The 19,801-nt window shown below is 40.9% G+C and overlaps 1 protein-coding gene across 4 annotated transcripts in view; it reads left to right on the plus strand.

Moving 5' to 3' along the window:
* The window catches only part of slit3 (slit homolog 3 (Drosophila)), a 255,500-nt gene that overhangs the window by 117,557 nt on the left and 118,142 nt on the right, over window positions 1-19,801 (plus strand). For all 4 annotated transcript variants that reach the window (XM_023285193.3, XM_023285192.3, XM_055016575.1 and 1 more), the window contains one exon: window positions 14,019-14,090. In XM_023285193.3, coding sequence (XP_023140961.2) covers window positions 14,019-14,090 — 72 coding nt within the window. The remainder of the gene's footprint in view (window positions 1-14,018; window positions 14,091-19,801) is intronic.

The raw sequence follows: 19,801 nt of genomic DNA on the forward strand, positions 1-19,801 counted from the left end.
GAGAGCAGAAGAGCATTTTGTCTGCCATGTGATAGCGATATGTGCTGATTGTGCTCTCCTGGGTCTTGCCCTCCCGATGCCTCCACCCCACGCTGTTTCTTTCACACCATCATTTCTCTGTGTCCTTGACCTTTTTTCTCCCCTCTTTCACCCTTTTTTCTCCTTTTTGTCATCTTTTGATTTCATTTTCCTTTCTTCCTTTGTTTTGTATGCTTGTCTTCGCCAACTTCTTCGCCATTCTCTCTAATCTTCTGCATTCTTTAACCTTGGTTTCTTTGACTTCATCTTTTTGCTAATATTCTTTGGTTCCTTGGATTTCTTCATTAATTCCATTCCCTTCTGTTTGCCGTGTTCCCCTCAACACTGTACTCTTTTTTAACTCTCTCCCTCCTCCTTTGTGATTCTTCCTCTTGTTCTCTTCTTCTACTACTCATCCTCATTCCCTTTTACCTCCTTCTTCTTCTCTGTACTTCCTGGCCTCCATCCATTCCTCTGTCCTTTACCTTCAGCTCTGCCTTTGCCGTCCTCTCCCCTTCTTCATCTCCTCTCCTTCAGATTCCTTCCCTTCCTTCCCCCTCCATCACCATCCCACCTCAGCCCACGCCTCCCCTCTCCATTAGCAGATTAGATTTAGTCCCATAATACCGCTGGGCACCATGATTTTACCGGCTCTCATTACTCCTAAATCATCTTTTCCTTCTCTCTCTCTCTCTCTCTCTCTCTCCCTCTTTCCCTGTCCCTTTTCCTCCCTCTCTCATCTCCTTATATGCTAACACACACTTCTGCACAAATACTCTCACATACACACCATATGCCGGATGCCAAGGCCTGCGCCACGCAGCGTATCACCGTGGAATTAGCGGCAGGGCCAGTGATTTGTGATGCGGTGTGATTGGGTGGGAGGGGAGAATTTGGTTCAATTTCTATCTGTCTGCATCCATCCTTTATCCTGCTCTATATATTCCCCTGGGACATGAATGATTTTCATATTACAATGTTTAAGGTGGACTACATTTGCTCGAATGTCGTTATATGGTTTGTTTTGGAGCAGAATTTTCTGGAATGAAGGATTGGTACAGCACAATATTTGAATGACAGGTCATTTCTTTTTCTTTTGTCATGTACAATAACTGATTAGAGGGAGGGAGACGGATGAGAAAGAGGTGTTCAGACAGACAGGCAGCGATGGTAAAAAAAAAACCCAAAAAGACTCAGTTATATTTATGTATGTGTGTGAGCGAGCGAGCGGCCATTCTGAGTGTTCATCATTTCCGTAGTGTCAGCGTCTTATCGTTTATTATGGCAGTGGGTGAGTTAGCTGCAGTTTTACCCTCTGTGACAAAGCTGCTGATCACCACGTCCATTTTAATCATGTCAAGACAGCTTCAAGCACATTTACAACATTCATCTTCATGCTGCGCTGAACGTATGTGAAATACCATCACGGACGGATAATGCACAGCCCATCAGCATTTGAGGCATATTGACTTTGAATAATAATAAATGCTTTTTGTAAAATGTAACAAATACTGGCCTTTCATTTTCAAAATGACTTTTGATGCTATCAATTAAGATGGTTTGGAATTTCACAAAGAGTGATTTTCCCAGCTCAGGATTGATGTGTGGTTATGTGAACACCAGTCAGACTTAGATTATCTTTCACGATGAATTCATGATTTACCCATTTCTTACTTTCAGGAAACAATAGCTTTAAAAAAGTCAATTATACATCAGTTTTCCTCTCCCTTTAGAGTTTAATGGGGGAAAAAAGTTATAATGGTGAGAAGATATAAATATTTGATGAATGTTAAACACAGCAGAATAATTAAACTTTTTGTTTCTTTACATTTCCTACCTTTATGTAGCTGTAAACCATATTTACTCCAGGCTGACGAACAGGAATCCCTCTCACGTGTTAGAATTTCTCAGGAGTGCCCAGATGTTAAACTCAATTAATTTTTTTCTTGTCTTTTTTTAACCATGAGTTGAGCAGTCAAATTAACTGAAAATCCATTTCTTGCACCTGTCCTGTTGTTGTTGTTTTTTTCATACTGCAGAGAAAGTCTGCTGGAGAGGAACAATAGCGCAGAATCTGGATCCACTCAATCTAATCTCTCAGCCTTAATGGGCTCTGCTGCTCCACAGACACACCCTGCAACACACACACATACGCACAAATACACAAACACAGAAAATCCTGCAACCACATGCAAGTAGATATGGTTGCAGATACGATAACATTTATTCAAGCAGTGCACAAACACTTGAGTTTACAGGTAGACCCTGACAGCTTTAACAAGGATATGGATACAGCGGAAGGCTTACACACAAACGCTTGCAAACACAGACACACTCGCATAGATCCCTCTCTTCCAGTTAGCCCTGACATTAGCCACTTGCTGTTTCTAACTGGATCATGGGGTTTACTAAAGAGATTAGGGCCTAGAGACAGCATAGCAACCACACACGCACACATACACACACAGAGACACACCGACACACACAAAAGTGCTTTCTTTTCCCTAGTTGTGTCTTTTATTCCTTTCTCTTTCTCCCCAACTACTCTTTTCTGTATCTCTCTCTCTCTCTCTCTCACACACACACACACACACACACACACACACACACACACACACACACACACACACACACACACACACACACACACACACACACACACACACACACACACAGTCCAGCAGACAGGCCCTCAGGCTAAGAAGACAGCAGCCAGTAGCCATTGTGGAAGACAGTCTGTCAGAGGAATTAGCCTACCGCTGCATGGGAAGGGAGGATGACAGCCTGCTCTGTTCCCCATCAAAATCAATTTCATTCACCAAGTACACTCAGACAGATACAACCATTGTAAAAGCATCCCTTTCTTTTTGTGCATTGGCTTTGGCGATGTCTTACAAAACAGTCTTTCAGAGCAGCGCTGAGAAAAAAAAATCATATTTAAAGTGACCTCTTTAACACAGATTATGAAATGCTCTGCATTACAAGTAACGATGTCGGTTGTTGTCTGGAGGAACAATAACTTGTTAGCAAAGAATTTGCTTTTTAATGATGCAGACTTACCTCACAGAAACTTTAAATAAGTGTATGTAACTCTTAGTATAATCATTTTTCATGAAATCGGAACTTGAACAGTGCTAGTATCATCAAATTGCCAAATCCATGCAAGTAGATGTTGAAATTATTTAGATTGATTTTATTCATGTTTTAATCAAAAATTTGATGTCAAGTTATTGGTTAGCTCTCAGGGAATCTTTATGTTACACAATGAGAAGCTGGCCTAAACTTTCTTTGCACACTGGGGCCTGTGCCAACCTTTACAAGGGAACACATTATGTCATCATCGTCACACAGAGCTTTGACTCCCTCGCGACTTGCCTTGCTTAGGTCCACCTTTGTTCGCATCTCACCCTGTGTTGTATTCTTTTCTTGGCTTCAAAAGACACTATGCAGCCATTTGCTAAACTCAGAGACAACAATGGCGTGCTGTGATTCATTTCTCTCACTTTCTTTCATACACAAACACTGCCTCGTTTTGTATCACCCGCATCCTCTCTCTGCTTGTTTGTTGTCTTTCAGTACTATGCACTTCGACAAAGAACACCACACGCACACATCTGCACACTCTCTTTCTCTAACCTCCGCACCGCTGAGACACCGGCGCTGTTTTGTTCCGTTTCTGTGCTAAAAGTTAATTGGCCCACCGACCAAATGGCCTGCGGTAACCTTGACAACGCTGACCTGCTGAGAGACAGATCAGAGCTCCCAGAAACGCCTTACATATACACACACAACATACACGGGGCATGTACACAGACGGTCTCAAAGGCACACGTTGTGCGAGGCTGTACTGAACATGCAGTACGCAATGTTTAATATGGACACACATCCAAACTGCACGTACACACAACGGTGCATTTTCACTGCCATGCACGCATGTTCATGGAAACACTCTCTCTCTGCAGCGCACACATACACTCACACACATACTTCCAGCAGCTCCCTTCTTCTGCCCAATCTGCTAATTTGCTGCGTATTATTTATGGGTGCTGAGGTGCTCCCAAGATGCTTATAAAGGCAAAATGCCACAGTCAGCTTCTTTATTCACACCTCTTCCTCCCTCCTTCCTCCTATAGCTCCATCACCCTTCCATCCCCCTATCCTTTACTGAAACCTACCTTTCTCTTTACTTTCCCAACCCTCACCCATCGCCTCACTGTCTTTCCTTCTCATCTTTTCAACTCCCTTAAATGTTTCCTTTCACCCCTATTTTGCATTGTCTCCTTAATCCTGCGGTTCTTCCACCTGTCACACATTTTCTCTACATCGCCTGCCAGCTTCTTAACCCCTCCTCATTACTTCACCTTGCCACCTGTCAACCCTCGTCTTTCCTCTTTTCCTCTTTCTGTGGCTCCTTTTAGTCTACCGAACAACCCGTCGTCTCCAAAAGCGTGTCAAACTCTCGTCCATGTGGACAGTTGAGGCAGTTACTACCCAATAGGGGTTACCAGGTTCATCCTTATTCTATGTAAGCATCACTCATCCTATGTTCCACCATCAGCCATTTATTATTGTGTGTTCGCCTCCTACATTAAAGTTTTACCAGCCATTTACCACATTGAACAGTTTAACCATTCAGTCCATTTAGTGTGCAGCTTTTTTTGCGTGTTAACAAGCTTTTCAACCTTTGTTGTTCTGAATTCTGTTTTTTAAGTTTTTAAATTTACTTTACATTTTACACTCATTTGTTTTTATTTTAATACTTGATACAGCATATAGAACTGATCTCAAATAGTGTCATGCTCATTAAACAGTCCCCATAAGAAGAAATCCATTTAGTGAAGGAGATTTGACATTAATTTTGTCAAACTTTATAGAAATTTACTAGTTTACTAAATTTGCTTTAGTAAATTTACTAAAGCAAATTTACTAGTTACAAGCTACAATGAACATTTACTTTAAATTAACATTTATTTAGAGTAATTATTCATCATTGCTAAGCACACATGCTAATATGGAAGTCATTTCCCATCCATGCTTATGCTTCAGCATTTTGGATCAGTTTTTGAGAGAGTTATTGGGACATCTTGACAATAAAGAGCTGGATAAATTCATGGACTAGTTTTTTAGTTTTGTTCAGTGGCAGGACATGTGAGGACATATCATGGTCTAAAATAACCCCAAAGTTTCTCACTGTAGTACTGGAGTTCAGACAGGATGTACTTGAGGTTTGACGAACTGATTTGTTTCGTCTGGCTCCATAAATAAAAAACAAAATATTATGAGTCATCTGCATAGCGATGTAAGTTTATTCAATGTTTCCTAATAACCTAAGAGAAGCATGTTGGAAGTGAAAAATATTGGTGCTAGCACTGAACCCAATGCAGTATTAAAGATATTTTATTTTGCTTATATTTATATACATAGTATTCCTATTTTCTCAGATTTCTTTTCAGAAGAACAGATCGAAATGTTACCAACGTCTACAGGACACTATGCAGACATTCACAGATTTTTTTTTTTTTTTTTTTTTTTTTTTTAGGACTTGGTAGTTAAAAGTAATCCGGTTGTGATTTTGGAGATAACTTTGAGTGAACAGTTTGCTATGACTGTCTCTGTACACATGTGAGCTCCTGTCTGTCCCCGATTTATCTGTCCATACGTCCTATCATCTATCAGCTATAGTCTGTTTCTGTGTTTTCTCGCCTGCCTGTTAATCCACACTCCTCTCCCTCCATTTATCTCTCCTCCTTGTGTCCATTCTAATGCCGTCTCTTGATCCTTTGCTGCTCTGAGTTTTATTAGCTCAATAAATGTCCCTGCAAGCCTGCAATATCGCTTAGCTAAAGCACTAGAAGAAATGGAAGAACTAACAAGAAAAAAGAAAGAGAGACAGAGTAGTTATATTACTTAGTCCTGTGGATGACAATTCAAATAAGAAAATGTATTAAAACAAAATGGCGTCAGGGACATTAAAGTGAATTAGCCAATAACAAATGACCATGTGTGCGCCCTGCTGCCTTAACCTCTACAACTATTTTTTTTTTCGCCGATAGTAACTCATCTAAATTTGCTGGACGTCTTTCGGGCGTAGGGCCAGAAAAGCTTTTATATCCATAAAGGCCTATGGATCACAGAGAATTGCATTAAGCTGTCCAATTTAATTACAGTATCGACAAAACATAATAGATACTTACAGCCTTACGGAGAGCGATGGGTAGAGGAGGGGATGAACAGAAGAGGGAGAGAGAGCAAGAGAAACGAAAAGTGCAGACAATGTCCATTTATAATGCTGATGTAGTGTATGTATCAGAGGAGGCGTTTGAGGAACGCGTGTGTGTGTGTGCGTTTCTACATAGGTGTGTGAGAGTGTGTGTCTCTAACGAAGGATTTGCAAGGGCCCATGAGAGCTTTTGAGAACGCTTAGTTTGATTTACATGCCACAGCTCCCTAATGGCCGGTTCGCTTGCAAACACATACAAATGTGCACACAAACACATACAGACACGCAACGCTGTACAGTCAACTGTACTCGCATAATGTTACACAATGCAGTTCATGCACCTGTCCACACACTCGCACACAGTGATAAAACTGCACACACACACTTACCTAGGTTCATGTAGTGGAGGGAGTTAGAAGAGTGGCTGTCCTGTCCCATTCCAGCCAGCCGGGGCTGTCAGCCTCCCATCCACCATGATCAATAGAGAGGGGCAATATTTTTATTCATAAAGCGCCCACTTAATTAAATCACAGGGAGTGGAGTCGGAGGGGGGGAGGGATTGAATAGGAGAGGAGGGATGGGGCGCCGAAGCAAGGGCACCGAGTCAAAAGACTGATGAAGAATTACAAAGACTGGAAAGGGAAAGGCAAAAAGGAGAAAAAATTGAAACGAACGCCATCCTGTGTGTCCTCCATTAATAGTATGCCAGATTACAGAGGACAGATTTTAAGGTTATTTCTGTCTGATGGGAAGTAGTTACACTTGTCTTTGCAGCAACTTTTTCCAGTAGCCTTAAAATGTTATTTACTCTGCGATGTAAATGATGAGCTTTCAGGGAATGCATGCAGTTTGGAAGAAACGTACGCTATGCTTATTATGCTTCTTGCCAAGAGCTACGCAAGACGATCAATTCCGCTTTTATATCTGTCTGGTAAATATAAGGTTACAGCAGGCTGCCAGTTAGCTTAGCTTACATAAAACACTAAAAAAAAAAGGAGCTCGGTCAGAAGGAAAGTGAATCAGCAAGAATTTACAAATTGAATATGAACGAAATGTAATGGAGAATGAAAGCAGAACATATGAAAACAGAAATCACTTCATTTTATAGACCATCGTCACTTCTCTGTTCAGTGTAAAAAAATAATATTTCCACACTTTAAAAAAATATCGCCGCTACACAGTCCCACAGTGCAGTCGTGCTTTCTGCAATGCACTGCCAGCATGCTGGATGATATATCCTCCCAGTTTGTTGGCACAAGCCAGAATCATTCAAGGAGAGTGGCTCTGAAGCCAAGACTTGAAGACCGCGGTTATAATGGGAAGGTTCCAGTTTTGAATGCATAGAGCTATATGTCTGTGGTATTGCCAATATGCATCATTTATATTCAGTAAGTTTTCCTAGGAGAAATGAAGGGCTTTTTTTTTTTTTTTAAAGTTGCTGTAAGTTCTGTTTCAACATGCGCAATAAAATAATGGTTAGAGTATCATATATAAAGGCTGAATTTGAGTTATAGCCACTCAGATTCCACACTACAACAAAATACCTCCCTGCTGGCTTTGGCAGGGTGATGTTGTTGATTGATAAGTCGATTATTTTTCGATTAATCAATTACTTGTTTGGTAAAAAATTGCATTTAATGATTTCCAAAGCTGAGGACGACATCTTCAAATGTCTTTTTTTGTTCACAACCCAAGCTATTTAGTTTACTTTGAAAGAAGAATATGGTAAATGGTTTGCACTTGGCACTATTTAACCCTGACTACCATGGGGAGCAAACTGGGGTTTAGTGTCTTACCCAAGCAAGAGACTGAACGAGAGACCAAGGATTGAACTGCCAACTTTGCAAGTAGTTTACAACCCGATCTATCACATGAGCCACGACCATAAAAAAAGAAAATAAATGAATCAAAAATCCAAATTGTTTAACGTTAAAAAGCTGGAATCACATGCATTTTGATATATTGATGGTGAAATATTTTCCTGCATCAATAGAGCATTATGCTTACTTTTTATGTATACAATGTGGGGGGAAAATAGTTTAAATTAGAATCTTGGCCACTTATAATTACAAAATCAATTGAAAAACCTTTAGAACTACAGATATGAATGTAGACAATCTATCATCAATGGCATTAAAACCCTAATATATTTATCATGAACTAAAAGCAGTGCTTGACAGTAAGTTAAAATGGCATAAAGGACACTTTAACAATTCCAAAGGTTACAGATATGCCACAAGATATTGAATCACATCTACACTACAGGAATTAAGCACTGTAATACCTGCTGCATGACTTTGGTCTCACCCTACAGTAGAGTGCCTTAAAAAGCAAGAGGAATACGAGCTAGCCAGCAGTCGATATTTATTACTCTCTTTATGGAACAATATTAAATGCAGTTACAGCCCCCAAGGGAGAGAAAAAGAGACAGACAGAGGGGGAGAAAGTGATATAGCGGGAGGGGTGGAAAAAGAAAGTGAGAGAAGAGGAAGAAAGACAGAGAGAAGCGAGGCTCACGCTAACCATTGCGGGTCTCAGGTTTCAAAGATGAAATTGTCCCACCTCGGTCTTCCTACTCTTTCTCCTTTCTTCTTCTCCTTTCACTTTCTTTCTGTTCCTCCCCTATCTCTTTCTCATCTCTCTGCTGGAGCCCAGCCAAGGGTCACTTCTCTTTCTTTCTTGCATTACAGTCAGTCTTCGTTTAATAAAAGGCACACACAAAGATGCATACACATTGCCGCCCATCCACTCTCACTTGCCTGCTGTTTCTTTCGCACAGAAGCTCACAAATTCTCTCGGACACATGGATGCGCACCTTTGCTGCCCTGCTTGTCATCTCTGTCTAACTAAGACCTCCTGTGATGCCACCTGACACAAAGCCACAGGTCTGTTTCCACTCCCCTGTTCTCAGGTTAATGGTTCAGGGCTGAGTGGGCCTTTGCTCATATGTGGACGAGCCTGAGGGTGGATCCATCTAATATCTGGTGTCTAGTGTTGCACAAGAAGCCAGCAGGGCAGAAAAAACTTTCTTGGGTATGTGTGTTTAAATAAAAGAAGAAAAAAAACATACGTGTGAATATTTTTCCTGTGCTTATATTTGCATGTTCGTGTGTCTGTGGTGTTTGCATGCACGATATCGTCGCATTATTGAGTGTGGAGGGTTTACACCAGCACAATGTAGCCTGTAGTGTCTGTGTGTGTGTGTGTGTGTGTGTGTGTGTTTGTGTGTGCATGTGTGCTAAGGGGTTAACAGTAATATCCGAGGCGGCAAAGGGTGACCTGCCGACTGTTATTATTCTTCTCACATGAATAATGGAGCTTAATATGGAGGAGGTGATAGCTGGGAGCTCACACACATAAACACACACTCGCACACCAACACGCCAACCCGAGGAGGATCTCGCTGTCATTCTCAATCCCTCCTGAGATGTTGAGGGGCCAGAGAGAGTCGCTGTGCCCGGAGAGAAGAGGCCTTGGCTGGGAAATGTTAACCAAGAGTGGGGGGTCTGTGTGGTAAATGGAGGGAGAAGCCTGGAAGACATCTGGTCAAAATTCAATCAATTATACAGTGCTTAGAAAGCCATGACAAACATGGAATGGATAATGGAGGACTACTTGTTCTCTGCTGCTGCCGTTTGGTTTTCCTCTTCTTCTTCTTTTGGCCTTCATCTTCTCTTTGTTACTATTGACACCAAACTTAACGCACTTGAACTTCCGTGAACTTTGCGCTGTTTGTCTTGTCTCCATCCAGTTCCTGAGATCCCTCTATTTCTCAAAAGATATGCGCTTGTTTTCATAATCAGGACCAGTATAATTTACAGAATCTGTCATCCTAATAGAACTGATGCATAATTCAAACAGCCATCCGTCTCTTTAATAGAATTCTAAGGAGATTAATTGCTCGCTCCCTCAAATGCTGTGGCAATAGAGGACCAAAAAGGGCTAAATCCCGTAATTGAAGTGTGGAAGCAGTTTGCTGGACACTGGTGTACGAACCATCCCACTATCCAAATGAGCTCCGTGTGCATTAGTCTGTCAGAAAGTGTCCTTTAAAGGGATCACAGTCTCCGGTTGGTGAAAGCCTTCGCTGTGCTCAAAGGTCGGCAGGTATGAGTCACACAGAGATGAGAGGAGGACAGGTGTTTACACGGAGGCGTAACGTAGCTCTGGATGTTGAATGTGTTCAGACATTAATAATACATTATGATAGCATAAAGACTCCGTTTTTAATATCTGGCAGTACATAAGGTCATAGAGAAGCTGCGCCAAATGGCAGACAGACAGCTGCTTGAATATTAAAGGCCCTGAAAGCAGATTTTTCAATCCTATTTTTACCATCAGGTCCTCCGTGAGCTTTTGAGTGATTTTGGCTGTTTCATGAATCTGAATTTTCAATTTTTTTGTGGCGGTTTGGAGTAGGTACAGCTCAGAAAAATGTGATGTCTTGGATTTATATACACCAGTCAGGATTTTGCAACATTTTATTTAAAGTGGTTAGATATATGCTTTAGTTGCCTGTAAAGTCAGTCTTCAGTTCTGTCTAAGATACTAGCTTTTTATTCATTTGTTTTTGGGGTAATAGCACGTCACAAAAAACAGGTTTTTTTTGCTGTATACTCAGATGCACTTAGATAATTCATGTGTGATTTTAGGGGGACAGTAAAGTATCAAAACAAGCTCTTCAGGGGCTGCTCACTGAATATTCCCTACATTTCTACATCTATGGATTAGATATAGATGTAGTGATAGCTTTTTTTGAGACAATTCATTTGCTCACTTCATGTTTTTAGAACTTTCTTTGGAAAAACGTCTTGCCTGTCATAATATCTCTCATCAGATCTTAATGTGGACAACTATAACACTCTGACCTGCTCATTTCCCCTTTTGTTTTCCCTTAAGTTGCTCTAAGGTTTCTAAAATCATCTTGTTCCTCACTGACCGACAGAATCAGCTGTTTTCAACTCTTGAACAAATATGGTGAGCACACTGACAGAAGTTGAACAAGGTCTGGAAGCACAGCAGGAGTTTGTAATGACCGACACACCAGTAGGACACCGCTGGCGTAAGATGTTTGTCTCTGTTTCAGGCTGACCGTGCAGATTGAAAGAAACAGTTGATTCAAACTTGGTAATCAGACTAATAAACGCTTTATCTAATTATAAGCACATTGTAGGAATAGCAGTCATCTCTTTTTCACAACACACGCCTTGAATCCTGCTGTGCTTGTTAAGATCACATTCATATTTTTCTAGTTTCCAATAAAATGTTAAATTGGTGAACATCTTTTGTTTACACCTTCCAAAATGTCATCAAAGCAGTTACAGCGAGGGGTGCAGCTTGGACATAAAAACGTTTCCAGAACCCTAAAACCAAATGCACAAATGGACAACCAGGAACCACCTCTATGATGAAAACTTAAATGAAGGACTTGTTACATATGAGTTTTATTACATGGACCCGAACTGTAGACTCCTGAAGCTGGTGTCAATCACTCAGCTGGAGTCATAAAGGCAGACAGAGAGACACACTGTCTCATAATAGCTTTTATTTGACTTGGATGTTTTTCCTTCTGTTAGAAAAAATAACAAATAAATATTGTGGTGGGTAAACAAAGCAATAAAAGATTTATTAGCCATGGAACTCTTCTGAAATATGACTTTTTAATGCTTCCCCTCCCTTATCTCGCTCTCATTCTCCTGCTTTCTTGTTTTTTTTGTTATCATTCTCCACTGTGTTTGTCAGCAATCCACAGAGGGCAGGGCCATATAAAAGAGATGCATTCAAGATAGAGATAAACAAGATATATTCATGGATGTAGCTCGATAGTTAGGTAGATAGATGGAGAGACTGGTAGATAATAGAGAATGATAAAGAAAGGGAGTATAGGATTGAAATCAAGGCTGATAACAGCTTTACCTTCTATCTGGTTCCTATTTACTCCGTCAATGTCAGCATGGGAGCAACAAAGACAGAAAAAAAGAATGAAAACTTTTCAGTAAAAAAAAAAAAAAAGGGAAAAAACATCACCATACCCAAAAAGTGTCAAAACCTTCAAAACAAGAAGTGTAAACACAAGGAATATTTTCCGTCTGTGCTGCACATTAAAATATCATAATACCATTCCTGTCTGTCAAATGTTTGCCTTTCTTGTGCTCTTTTGTTACCGCAAGTGCTGAGCAAAATTGCACATAAAAGCACATGTTTTCTTTGCCTAAAGAGTATACAATGCCAGGCACATACTTTTCCCATCAAGGCCTGCAGAGACAAAACAAGGAACGCTCATCTCTTGTCAAACAAAAGGAATGAGCCAGAAAACACAAAGCTGAAAGGGAAGCGTCCAAAACGATGAAACCTTGTTAGTGTGAGGAAATGAGTTTTCTGTTTTCCGAGCACGGCTCGCCAATTAACATTCACAGCACTAATAGAAGTTGATTGGCTCTAGAATAATGCACAAGCCATTTTCCTCCTGTGTACATGAATGCATGTGTGTGCAAATTAGATAGCTTAAGCGTATACAGGATGTATGTGCAGCCAGGATTGTTTATTCCAAGATATACAAGTGTGGGCGCGTTGTGTGTGTGTGTGTGTGTGTGATTGTCTGGTTGTGAAAACTGACCAGTAAGAGGCGGTGTTTCTTAATTGTGTGACAGGAAAATGTTATGAATATGAGTGGTATGTAATTGCCTTTTTCCACAGAGAGCCTGGCTGATTTCCATGCTGTGTGTGTGTTTGTGTGTCAAGGTCGAACAGGAAAGTCCAGGCTGAGGTCTGGTGCTCTTTTGTGCTGCTTTATTGTGATTATCTAAGTGTATGCTGATTATCTAACATGCGTGGTCATGTTTTAATGTGCTGCCGCTGATTGGCTTTGTGCGGTATGTGAGCGTTCGACTCAGGCCTGAGCGGCAGGAATATGGAGTGATTAGCTCGGCTGATATTTCATACCTTTCCTTCTCTCGGTGTCACTAATTGCATTGTGTTTTCTGAACTCTGTTTACCCGCCACGCCTTCTTACCAACATGCAACACTAACAGAGTAAAGGCGATGTGTTGCGTCGTGTCAGGAATCATCTGGCTCAAGCAGATATTCAATACGGAGAAAGAGAATTAGCGAAGATGTTGTCCGCACTGCATGCTCAGTGTGTGTGAAGAGAAAAAGAAGCATGTTGCTCGATGGTGGCGTTAAAAGGCATTTCTGCGTGCGCATGTGTGTGTGTGTTCTTCAGTTTCTCACAAAACATACGTTGCCTCACCGTTGGATTTCTCAAGTAAAGAAAAAAAACCTTTACATTAAAAACACGTGAAACACACACATGCAACACACACATTCACTCGCCTTTTATTCTGATGTTCTCTTCCTTATTCTTTATTCTTTCCCTGCCACTGCCTCTCCATTAATCACACACACACAACCATTTGCGCACACACAAACTTCCAGCCAGCAGATGGACTCATGCCAGCAGTATTTCTGATAGTTCCTTTTGTCTTTGAAGCTCTTTGGACCAAATTGTTCCACTGATCATAAATGTCAAATCATCCTTTCTCCCTCTCCCTCTCTCCATCTCATTCTCCTTCTGTGCCTTTGTTCTGTAATTGGCTGTGTGTGTGTGTGTGTGTGTGTGTGTGTGTGTGTGTGTGTGTGTGTGTGTGTGTGTGTGTGTGTGTGTGTGGCATAGATCAAATGTTTGTGGTTTTGTTTATCATTTGACTTCATATATCTCTGAGTGCCCTGAATACCTCCACTAATGTTTTCTGTCATCCTGTCCTTCTTTCTCCATCTCCAGAGACCTCAGTGAGAACCAGATCCAGGCGGTTCCGAGGAAAGCTTTCAGAGGAATCACCAGCGTCAAGAACCTGTAAGCGCAATCACTCCATTTTTTTCTTCTCCTCTTTCTTCTCCTCCACCGTCCTCCTGTATTCCTGCATTCCTGTTTTTATTCCTCAGTTTTCTGAAAGATTGAGCCTATTTTTTTTTATCACTTCTTTTTCAAAAATCAATACTGCTTCAGATTCTCTTAATATTTCCTGAAACTCCACTGACTTCTTGGTGGGTCATGCATTACACATTCATGCCGTGCAGATAAATGTTGCTTAGGCTCAAATAACTTGTATTTAAGTGTAAAGTACAATGCGCCTGGTGTCTGGTTTAAATAAAGTTGTAAGCTTTACATTTTCTTTTACAAATTCGACTCATTTTCCACTTCCTTATGATTTATCTGGTAATTCCATCATCCTTTCACCTCCTCCTCTCGATCAACCTTTCTTTTCTCCCAACCTCCGCCGCCCTTTTCTTCCTCTTTCTGTACTTTTACACCTTCCCCCCTTACTCCCACTTTTTCTCGTCATCTTTCTGTTCCTCCCTGTCTCCTTTTCCAGAGAGGTTTTGTCCTCACATCAGCTGCTCAATACCCCCCTGTCATTTATTCATGATGTCCTAATCACCAATACTGTGATCAATATGCTGCCTAATCAATGTTTCTCATCAATAATGGCTGATCAATCTTGCCTCTAAACTACCAGACAGACTCTTGGGGCACTGTCCTCGATGTGAGAGAGTTCGATAAAGACAGACAGAATAGAACAAAATGGAATAGAACAACAGAAGTGAACACACCCCTGTGCAATGTCACCTAATTGTCAAGTAATTCAAAACTAGATCACCTTACAGTCATCACATAACTCTTCAGTTGAACAGCAGGTTGTAAAATTAGAAATGAATGGTTAGGATTGACCATATTAAAAATACAGGCCCCTCAATAGGAACTTAAGGCAACAATAGTCAGTACACCTTTGATTTTGTTTTTGATGACAGATTTAATTCTCTCCAATATTAAAAGTATTGCACAGATTTTTCCCTGAATGGATTCTAATGGATTCTAGTTCGATGACATACTGCTTTCACCTACTTCTTCTTCAGAAATTCTTGTGGGATTTTGGCAGTGTGCTTTATATCGTTATCATGCCGGAATATTTCTCTTCCGTCAGGCAACTGAAGACTGGGAGTCATCTCCTTTTCTGCTCATGTATATTGCTACATTCTTAATCCGTGCTTCACTGTCAGGACTATGCACTCATTGTGACAGTCCTAGTCAGGTTCACAGCAAACATTCTGGATCCCATCTGAGCTAAATACAACTGCCTGAGCTGTCACTGAATCCTTGAGCAAGTAACCCCTGAATAATGTCTGAAGCAGCTGACCTACTGTTTGTCAGTGATAGATTGTGTAAATAGCTGTCACACTGTCCATGGTGTCATTTTAGAAGGACGACCACTGCGGCATAGATTAGTGGTGCTATGACTCCTGATTACCTCCTCCTCCCGATTAGTGCTGCAGCTGTGTTTCACTTGATTTTTTCTTGACCACAGATCATCCTGTATCCTATTCTGTCCTATTTTTTTTTTTTAAACTATTTTCCATGCAGTGCCATGATGCAGACATGAAGGTAGACACGGTCCATCGATCCAAATTTGAGAAGATTCTGGTGTTTAAAGGACTTTTTATGGTCATATTTATGCAGTTAGACTGATTGGAAATAAAAAGGGTACTCAATTTGAGTGATCACAGGTTTTTGTGTGTCCATGATGATAGTTGTATTCACTTTTTTCGCACTGTTTCTACTTTAGTGCCGGTATTTTCAATGTAGTTTTTTCTAAAGTATTTATATTTGCTTGCTGATAAGAAGAAATACTACTTGTCAACCAAAAACAATGCAATTATTGAGAGATGACATATTTTAATGCACAAGCGTTTACTCACCTCTGCTGTATACTGTAAGTACAGTTACTAGCATCAGTTTCTGGTTCTGTGAGAGAGTTCAGGTTCATAAACAGTAGGAGACAATGAAACTGCATGCAGCTGAAAAAAAAACACCAGATTAGCTCAACAAATCTTCTCTGAGTAAATTGAAGTTTGCTGTTGTGTTTTATCAAACATGACTGACATGACAGAAGAGAAGAGGACAAGATGAGATGGAATAACACAACAGCGCATAATAACTACAAGATGCAAAAAGATAATAACCCATCCGTCTCTGAGCTTTATTTCGCTACCAAAGCTGCTGACTGACAGAAAAAAATCAAACAGTATTCTTTGGTTAAATGAGATGGAAAGAAGAAGAGGGAGACAGGAAGTGAAGGGATGATTGCATCATGATTGATTGATCTTAATATACTTGTCTTTACTCGTGTTTGCATTGCTGTGCGAATAAATAATGTATTTTTAACACTTGTCTTGTGCAGAAAGATTGCAACCACATTGGGTAAATAAAATAGATCCAAAAACAGCTTTTCCCTTGTGTAACTAATAAACCATGAGTGCATTCACCAATGCAAAGGTGCGTCATATTTGATTGCATGCTAATTGTGGCTGTCCTATTTATCCACTGAACTACTGCTGATGAAGACGAATGAAAACAGATCATCACTTGTTCATTTCATTCAGTTATTTAATTTCATTCTGCTGATGATGTTCGGATTATAGGATCTAAAGTTCCAGATCAGCTGCTAAATGGACCATGTAGTGGGATTTATTTTCTCAACTGCTGCGTAAAAGTTTGAGAATGAACATCAGGAAGAACTTTATATCTACAAATACTGATGAAGACAATGTGATATGATCAAAAGCTCTTGAACAGCTTCGAAATGAACCGTACTGGTGAGATTGTTTTCTCAGCTACAGATTCTTTGTGTAACTGAGGAGCGCTGCTAATTGACATTCAGGCCTATGAAACCCACCTTGGTCGTGACTTTCGTAACTACGATTAAGTTACTCCGCAGATCAGTTTGGTGGTCCTTTTTTCATGGAGGTTTTGCAGTATTTGTTCAATCTCTCGACATCAAACTAATGTCTAAAGAAATGAGTTAGACAAATGAAGCTTGACATTGTGGGCCAAGTGTGGGCTGCTGCAATCATCACAGCATTTCAATCCACTAGTAAAATCAACAGCTAGGCTTATAGAGAGCAGAGAGAATTATAACAAGTGCATGACTCTATTTCCAATACCTCAGTATAACCGGCAACATATACATCCATCACTTCAAACTGCGGACTTGTGTGTCCTTGGATTGTTAGGATCTACGTTATGTGCTTTTCACACTTTTTCATTGGGCAGTCTGTGAATTGATTAATATGCATCTTGGCACAGACCAGTAATTCAGAGTTAGGCTACAGGCAAATGTGCTCCTCTGCTTAGTTTCCTCTCCCAAGTGTGATGTAAGTTCAACGTGGCCGCCAAAGTCCACAGGAGATTATTACTCTTAAGTTAAATGGGCCTGAAAGTGTCTCTACTCTGCACTGTGTGTGTGTGTTTGTAAGTAAGCGAGTGTCAGTCCTCATGGCTGGACTCCAAACCTTTGAGTTCAGGTTGGCCTCTGATCATCTAATCCACTCTCGCTTCTCACATCGGACACAATCCAAACTAAACGCTACACACCACCGTACCTCTTTGACCTTAGACTTACTCAAGTATTTTCACAACCATTTGAAATTCGGTGCCAGAAAGCAAACAACTGCAGAGCATATCACATCTCAGCTGTGACCTTACAGCACCTTGCATTTTCAGATTAATGTCTTTAAGCTGTGCTTATCCAGGGACGCTTTGCTGATTGTGCAAACTTTTTTTCTTCTTTTTTTTTTTTGGTGATTCCCAGCATCACATTAGTACATCAACACACGAGTGCACCCCAGTATAGCCACAGTCTCCTACAGCTGTCCCACTGGTCAGCTACAAAGCACAGTAGTTGAAATTACATTTTTCCAGACATTGCACAAATATATATTCCACTCTATGATGCTGCACTCTGCCTTTACCTTTTTCACACCAGGCTCACTGCTGTAACACGACTTCTCACTTTCTGCCAAAGCTATAAAGTCACATCAATCAAACTGGATGGTAAAAATGTCTCTCCCCCCTGTTAAAATGTTTTGCACTAAATAGCTTTGACCTACAAGGTGAATCATTTCACGTTTTTTTCTCTTGGAATTAGGACTGACTCAGGCATATAAAGATCATTCATCTCTTCCTCCTCCTCTTTTGACACCTTCCAGCACCTCCTCCACTTTCTCCTCCTCGTCCCTGTTCTGATCTTCTTCCACTCTCTGGTTGCTCCTCATGTCACCACCAATGTCTCATATTCTCCGTCTCATTCTTTCCTCTGTCCATGTGTTCTCTCCTCTTCTGCTCCCCCTCAGATTGCATCATTTTCTCTGTCTTCCATCACGTTACTCTCTCCCTTAATCTGCCATCACATTTGTATCCTCAATCCTTCTTACCAGCAATTATACACTCCCATCATCCATTAGTCTCGTTTCTCTTATCATCTGTCTGTCAAACTTTCCTTCACTTTTCCACCTTTTTTTTCTCTCTACCAATTCCTGCCATTTTGCCTCAGTTCCTCTTTCTCTGCTTTCATTCTGCTCTCCATCTTCATTTCTCCTTGCTCCCCTCCGTCCCTCATCTCTTTCTTCCCTCCTTTCTTTTTGCTTTCTCCCCATTCCTCAATTCCCAGCTCCTTCCAACTAGTCCCCAGCCTTAATTTCCCTCTCTCCCACTTTTATTTCCCTCTTCACTCTTTTCCAACCCCCCCACTGTCCCTCCATCCCTCCCTCCATTAGACAAGGTGACTCCTGCAGTAAAAAGCCCCAACCCTCCATTATACCACAGAGTAAAAAAACCTTCATGACATTCTGTCCCTGGTGGACACAGCATTGATTTTCTCATATGTCTCTCTCTCCCTCTCACTTTGTCTCTCTCTCTCTTTCCCTTGCACTCACCCTCTCCTCTGTCTCTTTCACTGCCTCCCTCACTCTCAATCTATGTCTCCCCCTCTTTTTTGTCTCTCTCACTCTCTTTCTCAGAGAGTAGGGTCTCTATCTTTCTCTTCTGGTTGTTCCCTTTCATGCTGCCCAGTGGCTACCATAGCATTGTATGCCGTTTATTGGATTTTTTTTTTTTTGCCTTCATACACACACACACACACACACACACACACACACACACACACACACACACACACACACACACACACACACACACACACACACACACACACACACACACACACACACACACACACACACACACACACACACACAGACCCTTTCGACCCCACTATCAGATGACTGCTTTGCTGAAACAGCCAAGAACCTGGCAAATACGATTACTGTAGTCCTCTGCTAACCTAAGGAGACAGGTATATGCCATACATCTGGGTGTTGGTGTTGGTGTGAGTATCTGCAAGCTGTCCTATGCATTGTGCTGACTGCGGGTCCTGTCATTCCACTAAACTCAACCTGTCAGTCAAACTACAAATGATAAACCTAAATATGGAGTTTGAATGGACAGAAAACACTGTGCCAAAATTCTTGTAATATGTTCAATATTTTATTCTGGCTACCATGCATCATATCCTGGATGTTTATCTTATCATATCTAATCTTATCTAATCAGATTTTCTAAAATCTAATCCTGCCTCAGCATTTCTTATCCTGTTTGACCATGTCATGTCTTTTCTCGGCCCCACAAAGGCTCGAAATGTTAAGCACATCTGTGAATGTGTCGGTGCGGCT

The sequence above is a fragment of the Amphiprion ocellaris genome, chromosome 13 (assembly GCF_022539595.1).
Source record: "Amphiprion ocellaris isolate individual 3 ecotype Okinawa chromosome 13, ASM2253959v1, whole genome shotgun sequence".
In the NCBI taxonomy this organism is placed as follows: Eukaryota; Metazoa; Chordata; class Actinopteri; family Pomacentridae; genus Amphiprion; species Amphiprion ocellaris.